Source organism: Chinchilla lanigera, unplaced genomic scaffold (genome assembly GCF_000276665.1).
Source record: "Chinchilla lanigera isolate Chin_1 unplaced genomic scaffold, ChiLan1.0 scaffold00064, whole genome shotgun sequence".
Classification (NCBI taxonomy): domain Eukaryota; kingdom Metazoa; phylum Chordata; class Mammalia; order Rodentia; family Chinchillidae; genus Chinchilla; species Chinchilla lanigera.
The window spans coordinates 4,581,727-4,605,705 of NW_004955465.1; the positions used below are offsets into that span (position 1 = coordinate 4,581,727).

The following is a 23,979-nucleotide window of genomic DNA, read 5'->3' on the forward strand; positions in this document are numbered from 1 at the left end:
TTTCTCTTGGCCAGAGACATTGAATAGTTTTTATGTATTTATTGGTCGATTGTACTTCTTTTGAGAGGTGTATATTCATTCCACTTGCCCATTTTTCATTGGTTCTTTAGTTTGGGAGAGTCTAACTTTTTACTTCCTTTTATGTTGTAGACATTAGTCTTCTCTGAGGAGTACCAGCGAAAGCTTTTTCCCAGTCTTAGATTATTCTTTACTGTTATTTGTTTTCTTTGCTGAGCAAAAGCTTTCTAACTTGATATAACCCCATTTGTTGATTCTTGGTGTTTTTCCTTGGGCAATTTTTGCCCATACCTATGTATTTAAGAACTTTGCTTATTTTATTTTTCAGCAAGTTAGGTGTTGAGTTTTAATATTTCAATCTTTGATCCGTTTTCATTTTAGTTTAGTACATGGTGAGAGATATGAACCGAGATTCAATTTTCTGAATGGGTATAGCAGTTTTCCCAGCACAATTGACTAAAGAGACTCTTTTTCTTCCAGAATGTATTTTAACTCCTTGTCAAAGATCAGATAGTTGAATGTGCTGAGGTTGCTTCTGCTTCCTTTATTCTTTTCCACTGATACTCATGTCAGTTTTTGTACCAGTATGATGCTGTTTTTATCACTATATTTTTGTAACACAGCTCTTGTTTCCCAGGACTGTTTTTACTATTCTGAGTCTCTTATAAATTTTGAGATAGTTTCTGCTATTTCTGTGAGGAATGATATAATATTTTGATTGGGATTGCATTATATCTATATATTATTTTTGAAACTATGATCATTTTGATAATATTGGTTCTACCTCTCTAGGAACAGGGAATATCTTTCCATTTTCTGTTGCAATTATAAATTTTCCTTTTCAGAATACTATGGTTTTTGTTGTAGATATTTTTCTAAGTATTAATTTCTAAGTATATAATTTTTCTTGATGCTGTTGTGAATAGTTTTGTTTTTCTAATTTCTTTCTCAGTGAGTTCATTATTGTTGTACAGGAATGCTATTTACTTTTCTGTGTTGATTTAATACTTTGCTACTTTCTTGAATTTAGTTATCAATTCTGGAAGACTTTTGCAGGAATATTTTGGGTCCCATAAATAAAGGATGCCATCTACATATAATGTTTATTTGACTTCTTTGCTATACGTATCGCTTTTATTTACTTCTCTTGACTAAGGGTTCTGGCTAATGTTTTGAGTATTGTGTTGAACAAGTGTGGTGGTAGTAGACATCCTGGTCTTGTTCCTGAGTTTGGAGGAAAACTTTTTCCCCACTTAATGTACTAACAGGTTTGTCATAAACGGCTTTTATCAGATTGAGGTAAGGTCCTTCTATACCTATTTTCTCTAGGGTTTTTTGTCATGAGTTGATGTAGGATTTTGTCAAAGGTTTTCTCTGTGCCTATTGAGATGATCGTGTGATTTTGGTCCTTGCTTCTTTTTGTGTGGTGTAGCATATTTATATATTTGCTTATGCTGAACCACCCTTGCATCACTGGGATGAAACCTAGATGGTCATGATGTATGACATTTTTGACGATTGGTTGCATTCTATTGCTAGAATCTTGTTGAATTGTTTTATGTGTTTATTAAGGACATTGGTCTGTAGTTTTCTCTTTTCCTTGGCTCCTTGTTTGATTTTGGAATCAGGGAAGTGCTAGCTTTCAGGAATGACTGGATTTTTTAAAGAGTTTGAGGAGTATTGGTGATAGATCTTCCCTGAAGATCTTGTAGGATTCAGCAGTGAATCAATTGGGTCTTGGGTTTTTCTTTATTAGTAGGTTTTTAATTGCTGCTTATTTCATTGTCTGTTATTGAAATATTCATGGGTTTTATATCTTCTTGCTTTAGTTTTGGTAACTCATGTGTATGTAGTGATCTATCTATCCATTTATCTGCACTCTCCAGTTTATCAGGGTAAAGATTTTTGACATAGTTATTACTAATCTTCAGGATTCTGGTGGTATCCATTGTGATTTCACCTTTTGAATTTCTAATTGCCACTGATATGGGTTAGTTTTTTGCTTTGCTGGTAGATTGCTTAAGAGTTTCTGTACTGTGTTTGTTTTATTTTAAGAATCAGCTATTTGATTGATTCTTTATATTGTTTTATTTAGTCTGGATTTCACTTATTTATACTTTGATTTTTATGATTACCTTCTTTATACTAGCTTTCGATGTGGATTGTTCTTGACTTTCTGGGATACTGAAGTCCATCATTAGGTTATTGATTTGGGCTTGCTCTGTTTTACTGTTGTGGGTATTTACAGCTATAAGCTTGTCTCTTAGGACTGATTTCATCATGTCTCATAGCTTCTGGTATGTTGTCTGGCATTATCACTTGATACTAGGAATATCTAATTCTTCCATGATTTATTCTGTTACCCATTGATTCTTCACAAATGGATTATTGCTTTCATGTGAGCATAATTTCTGTACTTTCTTTTGCTATTGATTTCTATTTTCATTGCACCATCATCTGATATATGCCTGGAATAATTTCAACTCTTTTGTATTTGCTTAAGCATGCTTTATGGGCTAGTATGTGGCTTATTTTAGAGAAATTTCCATGTGTTTATGAGGATAATGTGTATTTTGTTGTTGCTGGGTGGAATACTGCATATATATGTTACATTTATTTGTTCAAAGGTGTGGTTCCATTTTCACATTTCTTGGTTGACTTTTTGACTATCTATTTGTGATAGCAGGGTATTTAGTTTTCCCATTATAACTGTGTTGATGTTTATCTGATTTTTATATCCAGTAATGTTTGTTTTATGAAGCTGGGTGTGCCAGTGTTGGCTGTATACATAATTTTTATCTCCTTCTGTTGAATCATTTCCTTAATCAATATGTAGTAACTTTCTTTGCCTCTTCTGATCAATTTTGGCTTCAAGTTCAATTTTTTTGAAAATAGGATACGTACTCTTGCTTGTTTTGGGGATTCTGATTCATGGAATATTGTTTATTCCTGATGCATGGAATATCTATCATTTAACTGTTAATTAATTGTTTTCTATCATTAACATTTCTATCATTTATCATTTCTAATCATCTAACAATTTCTTTTTGTATTAAATTGTTTCTTCTATACAGCATTGTGTTGTGTTTGTTTCATGATTCAGTCTACCAATTTGTGTCTTCCGATTGGGAAGTTGAGACCTGTCATATTGAGAGTACCTATTCAAAGGTATTGACTTCTTCCTGTCCTTGAATTATTTTTCTGTATCTGACTTTTTCACATTCTGCTTAGCTTCTCACCCTGCGTGGTTTAATAATTCCATTACACTTTTTGGCCTTGTTGACTTCATTTTCTCTTTGTAGTAGATCCTTAAGAATTTTTTGAAGTGTTGGTTTGGTGGTCATGAATTTAAAGTACTCTTTGTAATGGGAAGGCCTTATTTCTCCATCAATTTTGAAAGATGATTTTTCAGGATACATTAGTCTGGGTTGGAAATCCCTTTTTTTTTAATAGGCGTTGAAGCTCTGCTCTTCAAGGTCTCCTGACCTTCTTCACTTTCTTTCTGTGAAGAAAACTGCTATGACTCTAATGGGTTTACCTTGGTAAGTGATTTGTTGTTTTTCTCTAACAGCTTTAACGTTCTGCTTTTGTGCTCAACTTGGGATTTTGACTATGATATGTTATTGAAAGATTCTTTCTTCATCATAGATGTTTGAGGTTCTATATGTGGGCTTATGTTTATGTTATGTTTATGTTATTATGTTATGATATTTGAGGTTCTATATGTGGGCTTATGTTAAATTCTCCCTCCATATATAGAAAGTTTTCTGCTGTTATTTTTGTAAACAGGATTTTTATGCTATTGTTGCAGTCTTCTGATTTTTTTCCTAATTCCAATTAATCTTAGATTAGTCTTCTTTGTATCATGTGTTTGCTATTGAATCCATTTTTCATATTTTATTGTTTTCAAGGTGTCTCTGAGATATGGCCACCTGTATCAGTCCTATCTTATAGTTCTGACATTCTGCCCTCATATTGTTCACTTCTACTGCCCATAGTTTTAATAGAATTTTTAATCTCATGGATTTTTGTTTGGTACTTTTGCATGGGCTCTAATTCTTTACTAAACTGGTCAGTTATGTTTAGTATCACTTTGCTTATTGCAGATTTTTATTAGTTTCTTGTAAAAGCTCACTGGTATTTTTGTTCAATAAGCCCATTATCTTTTTAGTTATAACATATTTGAGCTGAGTACCTTATTGATCTCGGGGGGATTATCTCCTGTTTTAGCATGTTGTGTAATTCAGCTGTCTGCCTTTTGATTTTTTTCCTCATCTGTGATAGTTAATTGTGCTGTCAAATTGAATAAGAAATGCCTAGAGAACTAGTTTAACACAGTTCTGGGTTGTCTGGGTGATTGATTTACTGAAGAGGGAAGAGCCACCCTGGCCATGGTGGCATCAACCAATAGACTTGCAGTCTGGATAGAATAAAAAGGGAAAGAAGGAAGTCTGGCTTTTGTTTCTTTGGAGGAGCTCCAGGTTTTGCTATTGCCTTTGGATGTCCACCTCCAAGCTTCCAACACTGACTCTTTAGCCTTCTCATGCAGACTGTTTATCCTTCCAATCTAGATCTTTGGCTCTCCATTATGAACTTGGAGAGGACTCTGCAGTGAGCACCAGGCCTTTGACTTTTGACTGGATTCTCTGGTTCTCCAGAGTGCAGATGATTTTTTTGCTTTTTTCCTGGTTCTGAAGGTGGCCATCATAATTATTTATGTATCATATAATGCAATATATTAAATGTGTTTCTCTACTGAACCCTAGCTGATACACCATCAATGTTCCATGGATTGGCTTGGGGGAACTGTGAGTTTTTAGAGGAAACTTGTTGCCTTGTCTTCTCATGTTTCCATCATTTGTGTGTGTATGTGTGTGTCTGTGTGTGAAAGGATTTTGAGTCAGTTATATTGGACAGACTTTGTTGCTAGTATGGTGATATCTCTTCAGAGTTACTCTACCATGTGTGGCACTTACTCCTAAATTTCAGGATTTGTGCTGTCTTGAATGGATGTACCAGGGTATGTCAGCAGGGGTTAATGGATTATCTCCACTTTGTTGGGTCCAAACACTTAACATCTTAAGATATTGTTCATCTCATATTTCTGCTTAGCTTCTTGTGTCATAGTTCTTACTTGTCCTCATAGCAGCCGCTATTCAACAAGCCTTGGGTGATGTTTCACTGTGCATGAAGAGTCCAGCTCTCAGATGTGGACTCACAAAGCAACCCCCTGGTGTACTTCAGAGATTGCCAAATTCTCATCCTGTGTGTTCCAGACACTTACCCTGCCTCAAGCTCTACTTCAACTCGTCAGAGCTTCTGTGTTCTTGAATTTCAGCTTTCTGAATTATGGTAGGAAAATTTTTCCCAGAGGGTTGAGCCATCAGAAAATTTAACCTTTGGATTTAGCATCTCTCTGGAAATCTTGAACTGCTTTTTGTAAAATATCTGAGTAAAGCTTTTAGTTTTATATTTTTGCCGTTGGTGGAAGGATATTGTAATACTAGTTACTCTATCATCAGCAGAATCATGTAATTATATCTGAAGGAAAGGGTTTAAACAAGTTACGCCTGTTTTTAAAATGTGAAATTAATAAATGGGGTGAATTTTCTTCCTCCTTGGGAACTAGACATGATAGCTGTTGGGTCGAAAATGCTTAAAAGAGACAAAGGAAAAACAATCTTTTATATAATGATGAAATTGTCAATTCATCAGGAATTACAAAGATCATAAATATATATGTACTTAGCATCACATGGCTAAATATATAAACCAAACAGAAACAGAACTAAAGGAGTAAAAAGACAGTACTAGGATAATAGTAGTGGACTTCAGTGCTACACTTTTAACAATGGGTAGATCATTCAGTGGAAATAGTGGATTCAAACATACCAATGACCTAACAGACCTGTACAGCATAATCCATTCTACAACAGAATATACATTCTTTGTAAGAGCACATGGGACATTCTCCAGGGTAGACAACATGTTATGCTTTAAAATATAGCTTATCAAGTTTAAGAAGGTTAAAATCATATCAAGTATCTTTACTGATCATAGTGTATGAAACCAGAAATGAATAATGAGATAAAAATGGGAAAATGCCCAAATAAGTAGAAATAAACACACCTCTGAACAACAAGTCTTTTAAAAAAGAACATAAGGAAATAACACATATTTGAGGAGGAAAAATGAAATAGAAACCAGAATATAATAAAGCCAATGAAACTGAGTTGATTTATGAGAGACAGTCAAAATCAACTGATCATTAGATAAACTAAAAGAAAAGAAGATTAAAATAAAATCATAAACAAAAGAGATATTACAACTAATACTACACCCAATATAAAGATCATATGAGACAAATATGAATAGTTGTAATCATTAAAATGAGGTAACATAGAAGAAATAAATAAGGTTTTAGTACTTAGTATAACCTACCAAAACTGAATCATGAATAGAAAATCAACATAGACTAACAACAACTATGGAGATAGAATCACTAAGCAAACACCCAACAAATAAAAATGCAAAATATTATGGCTTTATATATGAATTTATACCAATCCTTTTTAAGCTATTCCAAAAAACTGAAAAAGAGAGACAGGATCCAAACTTATGTGACAAGGGCAGCATTACCTTGATACCAAAGTCAAATAAAGACATTACAAGAAAAGAAAATTACAGGTCAACATTCTTGATGACCACAGATGCAAAAATCTTCAATAAAATTCTATCAAACAAAATTGATAAAAGTTAAAAAATTAACAATGACCTAAGCAAAAAAGAAATTTAAAAAAACCACACTTACAAGAACATCAAAAATAAAACAAAATACTTAGAAATAAATTCAACCAAGGAAATGAAACATCTGTACACTGATAACTACAAAATATTAATGAAATAATTGAAGGAGGTACATAGAAGTTGGAAGCTAGCCTCTTCAATGCATTAGAAGGGTCAAATTGTTAAAATATCCATACTACTAGGAGCAATCTATAGACTCAAAACAATCTTTATCAAAATTTTAATGAGGTCTTTCCATAGAAATAGAAAAATAATCCTAAAATTCATTTGACCCATAAAAGACCCTAAGGAACATAAATCTGGGTCTACTGGACCCATCCCGTACTTTTCTACTGTAAATTTGTATTTTGGCATAATAATAGCCACCTGTGTGTCTCAGTGCCTTTCCCTGAGGGATGTAGGAAGCAATATATGTGTTTACACACTTGGTATGACAAACAGCAAGACACATGCATATGTGCAAAAGCGGCAAAGTGGAATTTTGCCCCACTTTGTGCTCTGTGTAACTGGTTTTGTGTATGTTTACCCAAACATTGCAGAGGGTCCAATAGACTCAAACCACCCCAAGATTTGTTTAAAATTTTTCTTTCGATTTTTCTAGTAGAAGTAGCATAATTCAGTACAAGGGCACACAAAAATCAGATTTGCAAGTTTTGGAGGAGGTCAAAAGTGAATCATCAGATTACTCATGCATGGATAATAAAGATGATCCTCTCTCGTAAAACATATGCTTTCAAAACAGAGGAATGGTGCTGGTGATGATGATGATGATGATGATGGTGATGACCACTTTGAAGTTGGCCATATGAGCCAAAGTTCCTATGACAATGAAATGGAACAAGAATTGGCTTACACAGACATAGGGAATTCAGACTTTCTTGACTGAGATAACAAAGAAAACGGCAATGTGAGTACATATTTAACTAGTCAAAATGTTGCAAAATGGCTACACTACCAAATGGAGCCATCCAATGTTAGAACTAAGTCTAAAAATATAGTGAGAGTCTTGATGGGGTGGAATACGTACCAGTTGGAACGCATGGACAGAATGCCAGCACTTCCATTCAATATCGGGAATTGTTACAAGATATTGTGCTACAATATATTGCTACAAGATATGTGAAGTCCATATGATGCTATAAGATATTCTGAAGTCCACAAAGGTTGAAATGCAAGTAGAACATTCTGTATGCACCAATAGCCATACTAAAAATGTATTTATTCTGATACCTCACTAGCTGAACTGAAAGGGTTCATAGGGATGCTGTAATTAGCAGGGATTTTTCATGGTGATCACAGGAATGTAAAAGACTTTTTGAAAAGCAATGAGTCAAAATATGGCACAAAGTTTATGCCCTTGTAGATGCAAAGACATTATGCTTTCAATTTAGACATTTATCCTTGAACACAGCCATCAGGTCCTTATTCATGTAGTAATAAACCAGATAATGTTACGAACAGACTTGTTGCTCCCATCTCCAACCTAACTGGAATTTGACATTTGACAATTGGTTTAGTAGTTTCCAGTTGATGTTATATTTGCTAACAAATTACAAGTTGACCAGCACAGGAACTGTATGCAAGAAAAAAGCAGAAATTCCAAATGAAATGGTGCAATTTGAAAACAGAGAATTATACAGTACAATCTTTGAATTTCAGAAAGACATAATATTGGTTTCATAAATCACAAAGAGAAACAAATTGGTACTGCTGATGTTAACATTCGCGATGATGGGGAAATATTGATAGGGAAAACTTAACAGAGTGGGAGCCTGAGAGAGACACTTTCTACAACAAAACCAATGGTGGAGTAGATACTGTAGGTAAGTTATTCAGCAAGCAGTACGTCACTGGAAACACAAAGCATTGGCCAATGGTTGAGTTTTACTCAATCCCAAACATCTGTAGTATAAGTAATTTGATAGCTTATAAAGAAAATAACAGGTAAAAACTATCATGGAGAAATTTTCTTAGAAGATTGGGATTGCAGCTCATAAGAAATCATTTACAGAAGAGGAAAAACATAATGTTTCTGCCCAGGGAGCTATGCAAAAATTTTTAGAGCACACTGATGAGCTGACAGGTGAACAAGAGGGTGCAGAATCACAAATACCTACTATGACAATAGGAAAAAAAAAAAAAAGATGTCAACTGTGCCCTAAAAGAAAGTACAAGGAAAAAAACCATATGTGTAATTGGTGTAAACAGGACATGTTCATGGAACATATAGTTGTCATGTGTGAAGACTGCCTTTGTTGGGACACTTAAAGCAAAGTTTATTTCTGTGGTAGACTTTTGTTTGTGTTTACATTGTAGTTCACACAGACTTTTATTTTTGATGTTAGGTTTTAGGTTTTGTAAGCAAGTAAACAGCTCATATGAAAATGCTGATGTCTATTCTAAGCACTCATTACATATTTTATATTTTATTTTATTTTTTTGATATCTTATTTCACTTCTAAGCTCATGTTGTACAACATAGCAGGAAGCACCTGACAGAGCAGGAAGACAAGAGAGGTGACAAGACTGCCACATATAAAAGGAAAGCTAAGCACATGGGCTGTCAGTGTAAGCAAGACATGTGCATGGAACATGCGGTTGTCATGTGTGAAGACTGGCTTGAAGCAAAGTTTATCTTTGTGGTAGAGTTCTATTGTATTTTCATTGTAGTTCATATAGGAATTTATTTCTGATATTATCTTTTAGGTTTTGTAAGCAAGTACATAGCTGATGTGAAAATGTTGATATCTATTCTAAATGCAGAGTATATAGTAAAAATTTAAATCTTTATTTTATTGATATTTTATATGTTTTTTTAACTACACACTGTATAATATAATAAGAACCTCATGACAAAACAGCAAGACCACTGAGGTGTCACATATGTCTACAAAAAGGCCAGGAAAGCAAAACACATATGTTGTCAGTGTAAGCAATACATGTGTATGGAACATACTGTTGTCATGTGTGCACATTGCCATAGGTGTGACAAGTAAAGCAAAGACTATTTTTTGTAAATTGCTATTGATATTTTCATTGTAGCTCATGTAAAAATTTATTTGTGTTTTTTTAGACTTAGTACACCAAAAAAGTCAATGTTGAAAATTTCGATGCTTTTTATAAACACTGAATAAATATTAAAAATTCAACACTTTACTTTTGTGATTTTCCTGTTAAGTAGTCATTGTTTAATATAGGAAAACTCATACCATTAAAATTAATAATTCCTCCATAGAAAACTTCTAAAGAATAAATGTGGGGCTGACAGATCCACGATTCTGCACTTTGACGACAAGTTAGCATCATGCTCTGATGGCCAGTCACTGAGGGATGACTTCTTCAGTCAGTAGTGTTGGGAAAAGTAAACACCCTCGACATGCAAGAAGGAAATTGGACCATTTCCTAACAAGATATACAAAAATCAACTTGAAATGAATTAAAGTCTTAAACTTAAAACCTGAAACTATAAAGTTACTAGAATAAAAACCTAGAGAAAACAACTTCTAGAAATTAATCTGGGCAATGATTCCTTCAATATGACCCCCAAAACAAGGGAGCAAAACCAAAAACAGACAAGTGACATTGCATTAAATTAAAAAGCTTCTGCACAGCAGAGGGAACTATCCACAGAATGGTGGTTCTCTTTGCAGTGGGAGAAATAATTTGCACCCATATGTCTGATAAAGAGTTAATACTCCAAAATCAGGAAACCCAAACAACTCAACAGTGAGAAACAAGTAACTAAATAAAAAAAGAAGAATAAATCAAATGGGCATTACTCAAAAGAATACGTATAAATAGTTTATGAAGAAAATATTTAATGCCCTGAATCAACTGGGAAATACAAAATTAAAACCTCAGAGAGATATGAATTGATATGTGAGAATGGCTGTTATCGTAAAGAAGACAAAAATTATTGGCAAGAATGTAGCAATAACCTGTGAATTCATATAGCCACTATGGCAAACAGAATGGACATTCCTCCAAAAAATAAAAATAGAACTTCCAGTCAGTATGTCAAAGAAACGTTTGTACTCCAGTGATGATTGTGGCAGGAATCACAATAGGTAAGACCTGGAATCAACATGAGTGTCTATCAACAGATGCATAAATAATATGTGATCTTTACATACAAATGTGGAAATATTCTGGAAAAGTAGATTCACTGAAAGTCACTAAGCTAGAAGTTTGGTTGACCAATGCACACCAATTTCCCCCAATGTTTTCATAAATAATAAGCATCTTCACGTGTAGCTGTTTTTCTTTCTTTTCTTCTAAGTTCCAGTCCAAAAGAAGAAATCCCTCATGGACCATCTGTATTCCTTATTTCCAGACTTGATGTATCCATTTGTAAATGCCTAGAATTTTGAATCTCTATTACAGTTTGTAATTTACTAATTTTAAATTATAGTTATGTGTGTTTGTGTCTTACCTCCCTTACTATATTTTAAGTTTTCATGAAGGACAGGGTATATTTTATTCTGTCTCATTGACATGGAGTTTTGAATTAATGAGTGAAAATAGTTTTGGGAATAATCAGGACTTAGTTAAACCCAAATGCAGATGATACACACCGATTTCACTTACAGTTGTGAAACACAACTTGGAAGATAGTAATTAGATACACTCATGTTTTTGGCATTAAATCATTAACATCCTTCTCAAATCATTGCATAAAGGTGGATTTAGATCATCTTTTCTTGTGGGGTTCTTAGTGAAGGTGGAAATACGGCTTTTATTCCTTTCATGTGAGACTTACCATCTATAAAACCTAAACAATACTTTCTGACTTACAGGGATGTTTAATGAGGCAATTACTTATCATAGCATCTATTGTAAGTCCTGGAGAGAAGGTTTTTATATGCGTGTGAAGGAGTGTTATTCTAGCAGAGTTATGAGCTGAGCTATCTTTGACGTGTGGGTGGTGTGGGCAGAGTGAAGTGTCAAGGTAGCATCTGAGCAAACTTCACTGAGTTAAGAAATCAGGAGTTAGAATCACACTGTGGGACTTTTGTAGAGAGTTTGCTTCATGACACTTGGGAAGGAATGCTCTCACATTATTAGAACCACTGACGGAAAAGAGCAGCTGAGTCTTACGTATCAGTTTTGCAGTTGGTAAAAATGAATCGGTTTCAGTAGCTTCAAAGGCAGACATAATAAAAGTAAGACAAAATAAAAAAAGCAGGTGGCCCTAAAATAACAAATCCACTTCAATCACATCATGTATTTATTTCTTTAACAAATACATACTTAGTGCTTCTTATAGACCAAGTTTTAGTCTGTTTCCTCATGAAGTTTATTTGTGTACAGGAGGACAGATAATAAATAAACAAGAAAACAAAGAATAAGATGGCTGGTACTAGCACATATGGGTGTTCTGAAAAAATAAGGCCTAGGGTACAGCTGAGGGGGAAGATATTACTTTCTTTAGGCTAATCAGGAAAGATTCTGTGGACTAAGTGACATTTGTATAGAGTGTTGCAGGAGGGGGCTTGAGCCAAGTATGTCTGAGGGAGAGTCACGCAATACTCATTGTGAAAGTCATGCAGGAGCCTGCTTGAGGTTTGGTAAGTTTAACATGGATACTGCCAATTCTCCCCCCTTGATTATCAGCCAATTGACACTCCTTAACTTGGTTTCAGAAATGAAATTAAGAGTGTGCAGATTGTCTACATAATCCATATAGCTTTGGCCATTTCAATTAACAGAAAAATATGTGGACAATGAAATTCGAAGGTAACGTATCCTGAAAATCATGTAAAGAACAGACACTCAGACAACTCCCCTAACCCATATCCAAGCTAACACAATCTTTGGCTTGTGTTACTCTGATCTTTTCCTGTCATTACAGGAAATTGAAATCAAAGGTGAGCTACGAACCAAGTATTGGTCGCCAGCACAGGCAGCTGGTCATCCTTTGAGGTTAAAAATTTCCAGACAGAGAGAAAATATTTTCTGATTTCATACCCTGTGCATCAAAACGAAGTAAAGTTGTCTGCTGAAGATTTTAACCCTTCTTCTGTTTTTTCCTTTGGTGGTGGGTTCTTGCTTCACTGCCTAGGCTGGCCTTGAACTCCTAGTCTTAAGCAATCATCCTGTCTCAGAGTTCTAGTAGCTGAGACTATAGGTGTGCACCACTATACGCGGCTTGAATAAAATTTCAAAAATGAAAGGGCTAGTAATCTTCATATTAGTAGGTTGCTTAGGATCCCTCCATCAGTGATCTACTGACTGCTTCATGACTGGATGTAAATTTTAGCCCAGATTTAGTACCACATTTTAAGTCTGCTATCTGGAATGGAAAAAATTGCAGTCATGTCTATTTCTTCCTAATTGTTGCACTTACACAAGTGGTTATCCACACTAAGAGAATGCAGTTATTTTGTTGGTTCTGCTAGACTAGGAATGGAAGTATTAGAGTAAATGGAGGAATAATAATCAAATTCCATGTGTTTCTTTCTTTTTGGTCTTAGAGGAAAAAGAAGAATCTCACAATTTGAATACCTGAGTATATTGAGTATACTGTGCAGTGTTCTGATCCTGTTCATTTTCTGCACACTCTGACTTTAAATTTTTTCCTTCCTGTAAGTAGAGAGTCTACAGTACAGCAGAAAGCACCACTGGCCCTGTCATGATGACTCCTTCACATTTAAACAATCCATGCACCACCTGGAGAATTTATCTCAACGAGCAGTGGGTGGTTGCAGCAAAGATGTGGTGTTGTTTTTTCCTTACCTTCCTTCTGTCTGTCTTCACTCCCACACCCTGTGCTTCCCGCCATTCTGCTGTTATATTTCTTCTGAGACAAAGCTACGGAATGTTTCTATGTGGTTGCAGTGGTGTTATTAGCGACATTTGCATGCTTATCCACAAACAGAAAGCGTGGCAGTACTGCTCAGACCTGTGACTTTCTACTTTCATGCAGTACTCTGCACCTTTTTCATGTATTTATTTCAGTTCCCAGCTATTTTGAAAATATCATAGCTGGACGTCAAATTCTTCATGATTTCTCAGTGTGTTTCTTAAGAATTTTGTCACTGTGGTATGAAAAAAATGCATTTCCACTAACAGATGCAAAAGGTAAAATTGTTGATTAGCAAATTTGGGATGTTCAATAGGAAAATTTATATATAATGTGTATACAAACACACAAATACATATTAACATTCCCCAAATTGCATAATTTCTATTTAAATTAAGCACAGGTAATTTTGTTTAGAAGTATGGCTTTCTGGCAATGCACCGTAGTTTACTACTTTTCTCTAAATTGGTTCAAATTTACCTAAGTGCTCATTCTATACTCCTAGTGATTATGTTAAAGAAAGAAACATCAAGGAATAATCATTTTACTTTTCTAATTTATTTGTAGGTAATCTTCTGTTTTTTTCTCTTTTATTCTAAATCAACACACACAATGAAAAAGATGTCCAAAACTGGTGATCTATACATACTGAATGGAAATCAAAATACCAAGATTAAAATATCAAGTATGTATATGCTCCAGAATGTCTGATTTGATCCAAAGTTTAGTGTTTAAGTCAAAGTCCTATGTAGACAGATTCCAGTATGAGCCAGCTGTGCCTTGGAGCTAAAATGTGGGAACCCTGGATGAATCCACAAGGGTGTGCATTTTCCCATTTGGAAACCGAACTCCTATTACTGTATGTCTGTAGTATTCTGTGAATAGGGGTTAGCATTTCTTATTAGCTACATTTTTCATTTTTTCATACTTTTCGTTTGTACCATGAAATATATTGCAGATATGAATACAACCTTAATCATACATTTGCCTTAATTTAATTCTGAGAAGTACTATGGTCTGAATGTGCCCTGGAAAGTTCATGTGTTAGAAATTGTTATGGCTTATAACCAGATCCCCCTTCCAACATTTCATGAGCTCATAGGTAGGGTTTTGGGGAAGTGGCTGAACCATGGGTGTGTGGTACTGGGACATGGGTACACGGTAACTGCATTAGTACACTGCTTGGTTTTGCACAGCTGTTGGTATTGGATAATGGGAAGATTCTCCTTTGGGTGTGAGTGGAACTAACCAGTAAGCTTTAAACCTGGATAAGATAAAAAGGGGAAGGAAGGTTCACTCCTCCCTGCTTCCTGAGTGCCTTGAACTGGACTGTTTCTCCTCTGCCATGCCCCTCAGTTATGCCACGCTGCCTTGGAGCCAGACAGTATGAACTGAGACCACTATACCTGTGAGCTAAAATAAACCTCTCCTGCTTTAATCTGTGGGGATCATATATTTTGTTTCAGCAACAAGAAGGTATCTCAGATAGAAGCATAATGCTACATGATAGCTAGGTCAGGAGGCCTCTGTTCTCATATATGTCTTGATGGCATTGTTCTGGAAATGGGTTCATTGTAACCAGAATAGATTTGTTATAGAAATGAGTTCAGTCCTCTCTTGTTCTCTGGTGCCTTTCCATGCTCTGTCATGTCCTTTGCCAGATGCTAGAGCCATGTTCTTGGGATTCCTACCTCCAGAGCTTTGACACTAATAACTTTGTGTTTATTATAAATTTCCCAGTCTGGTATACTCTGCTGTAGTATCAGAAAACATATGAAGAGAGGATGGTGTCACTTTTAAGAAAATGAAGCATTTATGGGTAAATGTGCATTTTTCTGAGACCGAGACTTTTTGTTTTCAGTATAGTACGGGTATTAAAGCCACCTATATCCTCAGCCCTTTATGAATTTTTTATTTTTTATTTTTAAGTCAAGATCTCACTAACTTGCTAGGTTGCCCAGTCTGGGCTTGAACTTTCCTTTCTCCTGCTTCAGCCTCCCAGAGTCCAGGGATTGCAGACTTTTGCCACCATCCCCAACTGAGACTCAGTTTTTCAATGAATGGTTGGCTCCTAAAAAAAGTAGTGAATAAAATCAACATCATTGGAGCAGAACTTGTTTGTAGTTTTAGCTTCAAATACCCAGGAGACCAATGGATCATCCTGAATGACCTAATTTCATGACCCTGCTTTAGTCTTGCTGACTTGCCATACCTGGAAACCGAGTAAAAATTCTAGTAAGAAAAGAAAAGAAATCTACCCAAGAGCTGTTAAAAAATGTATCTATGCAGCAAATCTGTATACTACTGTGTAATTATAATAACATAAACAACTCCACTATAAGGACATTCACATCAGACCTAATTTCATTCTGAACTATTATAATGCAATTAACAGCCTCACAGTCCTGTTTTAATTAAGCTCTGTTGTGAAATATACAGCATTTGAACCTGTTCCGGCCTGTTTCGTCTACCACTGAATTACCGTCCTTAACTTGTTTTTCTGCTGAATGATGAATTTCATTTAAGGATTACCGTTCATGGGGCTGGCATTTAGTGGATTCCTGTAAAGTTTTTGTGCCTCCAGATCAAGGCCAGCTTTAGCTCATCAGATGTGTCCTATATGTGTAGTCTCTCGATTCGCTTGTCTCAATAGATTTATTAACTCAGCTGGGCTCTCCTAGAAATGATGAGACATGTTTGATTGGTTTAATGAAAGAGATTTTAGATGACAGGAGGGAGACTTGTGGATTATGTAGGGCATAGAAGCTATCTTCTGACCTAACCCTTTCTGGAAATCCTGAGGAGACTCCAATTTTCCATGGGTATTATTTAGTCTGCAAATAGTTTAACCTTTACTTACTAAAAAATGGAAAACAAAGGCATCTATAGAAAATGCAGTTTATAGAAAAATCATATTCTGCTTCCTTCTTTCTACCCCTCACCTACCCTCGGTAAGAAGGTGTAGTTTTTCTGGTATTCGCCAGGTCCTTCTTACAGGAGGATTTTAGCAGCTCTTTCCCTTTCTCAATTTGGTTGTCTTCTTAGCCTGAAATAAATTTAAATGAGAAGCATTACATGTGGACATTTGGCTCAGTGATTGAATAGCACAGGTCAGTTTGCCGCACAGCTTGGTGTTTGACAGCTAGTTTTAAGGATACACATTTAAGAACAAAAAAATTTAGAGCAGCAGAGAGTCCTCCACACCTACACAGATTATTCAGGAATGAGCCACATGACCTAAGAAAAGACAGCTGATTTCTTCATCCCTCCCCATTCTCTATCCATGCTCTGATCAGTTGCTCTTCAGGTTTTGTCCCTGTTATAAAATATCCATGTTCTTTTTTTTTTTTCCTTACCTTGCCCTACTTTTTTAACCCTAGGGAGGATTTTAAGAAGTTTTTAAAGCTAAGCATTCCCAATTGCTTGAGGCTGTCTTTGGAAGTTAGAATATGAAGCGATTACCCGCAGGGCAGGGTGTTTTTATGCCAATGTGAAAACACTTAATATATCAGCAGGTAACTGAACATATTCTCTGCTGTGGAAACATCTGCCTCTGATGATTAAACCATTTCTAGGGAGGTTTTATGGATCATTCACCCTCACTTTTTCCTTCCCAGAAACACGTGAGTGAATACTCAAACAGCAATAGATCAGGCCTTAACTCTGTCTGGGGGGATAGGTATTTTAAGTGTCCCAACTATCAAGATTAAAACTGTCAGTTACAAATGCTGACTACTAAAGTTGCTTTTGTATTAGATCTTTAGGATCCCAACAAAGGAGAGAAAAATGCAATCTAGTCTTTCCTATTTCATTTTTAATTTTTGGATCCTTGAGAGACAGTCCCACCTCCTGTGGGATATTAAAACTAGATGTCACCAGGATTTTGGATGTTGCCTCTTATTCTGTAGTTTCCATCCAGAGCAAGGAGAGAAACCTCTTTCTGCACAGTCTTCCACAGGAGTACTTATCCGAAGGTAAAATTCGGCATCCAGTATCACGTCCAAATGCATCTCCATTCTGTAGCAGTACATTAACCCACAACAAGAAGAATGTGATAGTGTTGCCGCATGGTGATCAAACCTTTTACCACATGGTGCAATCACCAGTGCGTGGGCTTCAGAGTCAGAGCAACCTGGAATAAAATATCAGTGCTGCCTGATTATGGTCAGGATCAGAGGGGCTCATATGTTCTAGTGCTTTTTGCCCGCCTACACTATTTAAGAAAATTGTGAAAGAAACACGTGGGAATCATACCCAAGTAAATAAGTGTCAACTGCATTGCTGAGAGAGCTGACTGGAAGGCGTGGCTCTAGACTGGCAGCCAAGTGAGGTCAGTTCTTTGTCACTCTGTAAGGAAGCTCCCCATAGACACCTGGAACACAGGCCCTACTCTGAAGAGGCCTGCTCATGTTAAAATTGCTATATCCGTGGGCAGAGAGTATGGGAACTTGCTGGGGACAATGTGGATTTAAAAAAAAAAAAGCAGAGAGAAAGGTCAAGGGAAAGTCTTGTGTTTTCTCATATCAAATTCATCAGGGAAGAGAGTAAGTGAAACTTGAAAGGCCAGGAATACTGTAGAAGAAAACTTGAGCTAGAGGAGCATGTACTATGCCTTAGTATCATCCCATCACTGTGTCTTTGAGCAAGTTACTTACATTTATGAGCCTCATAATGCCTTGTCTATAAAATGGGAATAATACTGACTGAACAGAGTATCCGTATGTTAACTTCCACTGAAAGGCCTGCCACTAAATGACTCTGACTAGGTTCATCAGCTGCCTCTTACTCTGATAAAATTATTAGGAAATTTAAAAGGAGGAAACATTTATTATGGCTCATGATTTGTGAGGTTTAAGTCCATGGTCACTTGGTGGTGTTGCTTTGGGCCTGCAGCTGTACAATGTGGCATAGTAAGAGTGTGTGGCAGAGGAAATCTGTTCATCTGACAGTGGCTAAGAAATAAAGAGGTGGAAGGGGAGGGGTTGGGGTTCCAATATCCTTTTCAAGAGAAGCCCTCAATAATCTAACTTCCTCCCACTAGGTCCCACCTCTTAGAGGTTCCACCATCTCCTAGGAGTACTACAGGCTGATAACCAAGCTGAGGACTTCAACACATGAGCCTTTGGTGGACATTTAGAATACATAATATAGCACTGGCATATTTTCTAGTCTATTCCTTACTTGCTTTTCCTGCTAAACTCTAGGTCAATGTCAATCAAAGATGTCACTAGACAGAAGACGATTTTCATCTCTGTCCTTCCTAACATTAGGGATGGTTAAAAAACAATAATAATTAGTTTTTAAAACATATGTACTGCACAGTTGGGTACCCAGATTTTCAAGGTCACTTGCTTTTTGCAAGGATCGGCTTTCGAAGCCAAAGTTATCCCTTTGCAGACGAATGTGCACACCTTTATATTCCTTTGCACATGCACATGCTACCTAAGGGAGAAACACTGCTTTGTTTTATATTGCATTTCCAAAATGGAGAGGTTCCCAGTTCCAAGGTCTGGAAGAGCTGCCCCTGATTACTGTCTCATCAGTATTTTGTGGGTGGTTCCCAAGAATATAGAATGCTTGCTCCCATCACATTCCTTCTATTTTGCCTGACTGGAAGTTAAAACTTTTGATCTAGAGGCCTAGAAACATTGAGAAATGCTCTGACCTTGATGGAGAGAAAAAGCCATGCAAAACCTGGCCTGGTGCTATGTCCCCAGGGTGGGGGCTGGGCAGACTCCGCGTTGATGTGGCCTCCAAGCCCAGACTCCTTAAGGGCCCTGATTTAACCCAGAAAGGGATATTGGAGCCTAATGTTCTCATCTGGCTATCATGCATATTCAGAATCCATTGGATATTATGATAGTTTTGAGATAGTTTAATGAATTTTCCTTTGTTCGTGTCTAATGCTGAACTGATTATGGTCTTCTCCATTCCTGCCATATCTGCTTTCTATAGCCCATTTCAATGGCATCACTGGCCACGGTGTCTCATTTCCGTTGGCATCTCTGAGGGATCTCTTCCTCTCACACCTTATGTCTAACTAGAAACTCCACTCTGCTGACTTGACCTCAAAAACGGAAACTATGGACTTGGCCTCCAATCTGATTGTCACTGTAAAACCCACTTTTGCTGAGACAGTCTCCAATCTCTCTTCTTTCTGGTCTACCCTGCATCCTATTTTCAGCTCCACAGCTCACGTAAGTCAGATCAAACCTCACTGCTGGTCCAGAGCTTCTAGCAGCTTACGCTGTTCACCCATGACATGTAGAATGTCTGAGCCCAGCATCCAAGCATTCACAACACCAAATAACCTTCTCCTTCACATCCTCTTGCGTAAATCCCAGACACTGGGCCTGCATTGGCCTTTGACCCACCATGCACTTTGTATCTGAGTATCTTTACCAGAATGGCTCCAGAAGCATCCATGGCACTTTTCATCAAAATCCCAATATGGATATGTTGCTGTTTTGACATGGAATAACTGTACATGTGTGGAGGGTACAGTGCTTTTTTGATGGTTGTATATATTCTGTAATAATCAAATCAGAGTACCTGGCATTTCTGTTGCTTCATACACTTATCATTCCTTTGTGGTGAGAACATTCAAAATGTTCTTTGAGCCATTTTGAGACATTTGATTTAATATTACAAACCATAATTTCTCTGCTGTGCAGTTAAACACCAGAATGTGTTACCCTCATCAGACTGTAACGTTGTACCCTTTTCACATTCTCTGCCTCATCCTCTCCCCAGCCTGTAGTAACCACTGTTCTACTCTACTTCTGCAGGCCCAGCTTCCTTAGATTCCCATATGAGAGTGACCATTGAGCAGTTGTCCTTCGGTGCCTCACTTATTTCACAAACAAAGTCCTTCAGGTCCGTCCATCTTATTGTCATTGACAGGATCTTATCTTTTCAATGACTGAATGGTACTTTATTTTATATCTCCATGATAGGCTTTCTTCTGCACACTTGCCATAGCCATACTTATTTTAAGTTAAATGTAGGCCAGTATCTTACTGTGGCTTCCTGACAGACTATTAGTTTCTGAAGCATGTTTATATTGTTTGAAAAATCCTTACTTTTGAAGGGATCCTCAGTAAACCCCTGTTTTTAATCACATTAGACTTCTGTCTTTTCTGTCTTTCAAATACTTTCAAGACACAGTTTCTTTCCTTGTCTGTATAAACCTTAATTATGCCTATTTTCAAAGAAAAAAAAATCTCTAGACCCTTTGGAGTTTATTGTCAATTACAAACTCGATTTAAACAGTAATTAGCTAGAATTTTCTTCTGTATTATTAAATCTTTCCATATTTTTGATGATTTAAAGGATTTGTAGATTGTATTAAAAGGGGTTAAACTTAGGAATATATGTTCTGAATGCATTTGCTGGAATAATAGATAAATATTTTCTGCTGCTGAGAGCCAGGGAGGAAAGAAATTCATTGAAAATCTTCCTTTATTTTTAACATTATGAACATCTGTGAATATGGAAATTGGAAATTTTAGAATGCGTCTGTATGTCTCAGCAATTGTAGGAAAGACAACAAAGGTATCTGGAGACCAGATACCTTTATAAGCCATGAATATATTTGAAAATAGTAGTCTAGAGTCTAATCCTCATCACCAGTATTTTAAATGAGCAATAGAACTGTGTGTTTTCAATGCATTCATAACTCGATTAATATTAATGAAGGCCCCACAGAGTGCACTGTACTGAAATAATTACTGGAGAACCTCTACCAGAAAATGAAGTGCAACAGGTACAAAAGTCAGGATTGCCATGAAGAAAAACAGTTGGTAAAGGTGTACAGTAGGCAAAACCTTGCCTCGTGCACCTCAGGTAAATGAACCTTTAATGTATTTGTCCACTGTTGTAGCAATGACAGAATCTCAAAATTATACTAGTATAGTGCAAGGAAGTAAAAAAAGGAACCAAATATTCTTGGGAGGAGAAAGCACAAATATCCATTCATAAAGCCATTGATAAGCATTTTTTTTTTTATCAACACTGTCATTGTCACAGCCTGCTTGATCTTCCTACTTTGGGTTAATATGCGAGCCAATTACAGCTTCATCTGTGTAGAATTAACTTTATGGAGCACACACTGGGGATTTGTCTATCTTCACTATTTAGATATATGCCATAAAAATATGCATGGAATGGAGTACAAGTACTGCAGATGGCAGAGACTTTCAGATTTATTGTAAAATCATTTAAAATCCGTTATGCTCTTGCCAGAAGTTAATTAATTTTTTTTTTCTGTTTTTTTCCGGGGCTGGGGGGTTGGGGGTGTGGTTCTCACTAGGTGGCAGTGTATGATTACATCAGGAAAAGCCACGGTATCGAGTCCAGTGTCTCCAGCTGTGACCTCCCACATCATAATGAAATCTCTGGGTCTGCATTTGGTCCAGGAGATATTACTTCTCACGTGTCTGTGTACACTGTTTATCCCAGTGGGTTCCAAGAGCTCTACCGCCATTTTCTCAGACTCCCTGGTGGCGCCATTATTGAGGTATGTACATAAGAAAATATTTTGATGCAAATGTTGTATGTGTGATTGTGCATGGATGTTCATACTTATAGATACATATATGCATGTGTGTGTTTATACATGATCTCAAAGGCTTCAGTGTCACTTTGTAAACATATTAGAACTAATGTTTTTAATACCATAATGGCTTGAAGATGTGTTTTAGTTTTTTTCCTAAACAGACAAAAATACATAAGGAGCAAAGTTTGTGTTCATAACTATGTTGGATACAGGCAAGAAACCAAATGAAATAATCCAGGCTTCTGCCTTCAGTAACTTTTCCACAGGTAACATCTGTAAATACCAGCAGTTTGATGATGGCTCTGTGGACACTTCCACACCTCAGGAAGTGCCCAGTCTTTTGTTTACTGAGCTCACACAAAGTGAATGAGGTGGTGGCATTTCATTTTCCCCATGAGGGAAATCTTTAAAAATATAGAAAAGTATACAATCATCTCTAAGTCTTTCAAAAAATAGTTTTAGTTTAGCATTTGGCCAAGATCTTCCAGTCTGGTTTCTTCCTAAAAACATCAATCTTTAGGTTTGCTGATTTAAGCTTTAAAAAGTCATGTTCCCTCATGTTGCTAGATTCCAAGTTCACAGCATATTGAGATCTGAGGCTCTACTGCATTAGGAGAGGTGGTGAATTGTGAAATCTGAAGAAGTGTGATCATTTGGTGGGTATGAAAGGTACAGGAGGGGAAACTGTAGATATATAACATGTAAATTTAACAGTGGGATGCACAGTACTAGTTGATTAGAATTTGGAGACTATGTCTGCTCCTACCACTTTCCCTGGGAACTTTAACCACTACTGTTTTTATTGTGAAGTTGATGAAAACCCTTTTCTTGCAATAATCCTTTTCAATATAATCTTAAAGAAATGTCAAATTGTTTAAAGCCTTGTTGTGTAGACAGGACACTTCTCCTTTCTACTATACCAGCCCACAAAATTATCTTGAGAAGTCACATAGGCATTTATAAGAGAGGTGCAGATGGGTCAGAGAAGATTCCATATCAGCTTGCCCTCCTGTCTCCCTTACCAGGGTGTTCTACAAGAGGGAACTGCATATATTACAGCAAAGCAGCAGATATAACAAGATAATGCTTGCATCTAATGACATTCTTTAGGAGTTTGGGTAACACGCACTTTTCTGCCTACAACCCCTTTGAGACATCTGAAATATTTTTTTTTAGCATCCTTTTTGTAGAACAAACTGCTGGGATTTAATGCTTTTTTTTACATTAAGATAAGCATGTGTTTAAATATGTGCACACATGGGGCACTAAAATAGCAAGAAAAGTGCAGATGTCAGGAGCCTCTTCCTGCTGCGAAATTTTGTGTAGCTCTTAGATCCCTGGAGCCTCAGCAGAAATCCCAGGTAGAATGGAGCATGGCCTCATGAGCCCAACAACAATCACAGTCCATCAGCTCACTCATTCTTCATTCACTCTATAACCTTGGCTTAGTCATTTCTCAAAATCCTGCCTATTTCCTTATGTGAAACTGGGTTATGAATACTTATACTACCTGGCTCCTAGGGATTTGGGGCAGATTAATGAGATAACATCTCCAAAGTACTTTTAGCTCTCCTTTAAAAAAATGTACAGTAAAGATAGCAAATATTATAGATCATGCACAATTAAATTCATTCAGCTTGCAGACATTTCATCAAGTACCAATAATAGCATTGTGCTAAACATACAAAACAAAACAAAACAACTTCTGGAAGACCCAAGTGGTGAGGAAATACGTACCATTGACCACCTCACTCTTTTATTGCCGCCATTTTCAATATGATCACCTATTTTGATG

At 36.5% G+C, this 23,979-nt stretch overlaps 1 protein-coding gene across 1 annotated transcript in view; it reads left to right on the plus strand.

The window, feature by feature from the left end:
- The window catches only part of Ofcc1 (orofacial cleft 1 candidate 1), a 310,574-nt gene that overhangs the window by 276,620 nt on the left and 9,975 nt on the right, over positions 1 to 23,979 (plus strand). Inside the window, exon 18 of the mRNA XM_013521801.1 lies at positions 21,939 to 22,145. Coding sequence (XP_013377255.1) covers positions 21,939 to 22,145 — 207 coding nt within the window. The remainder of the gene's footprint in view (positions 1 to 21,938; positions 22,146 to 23,979) is intronic.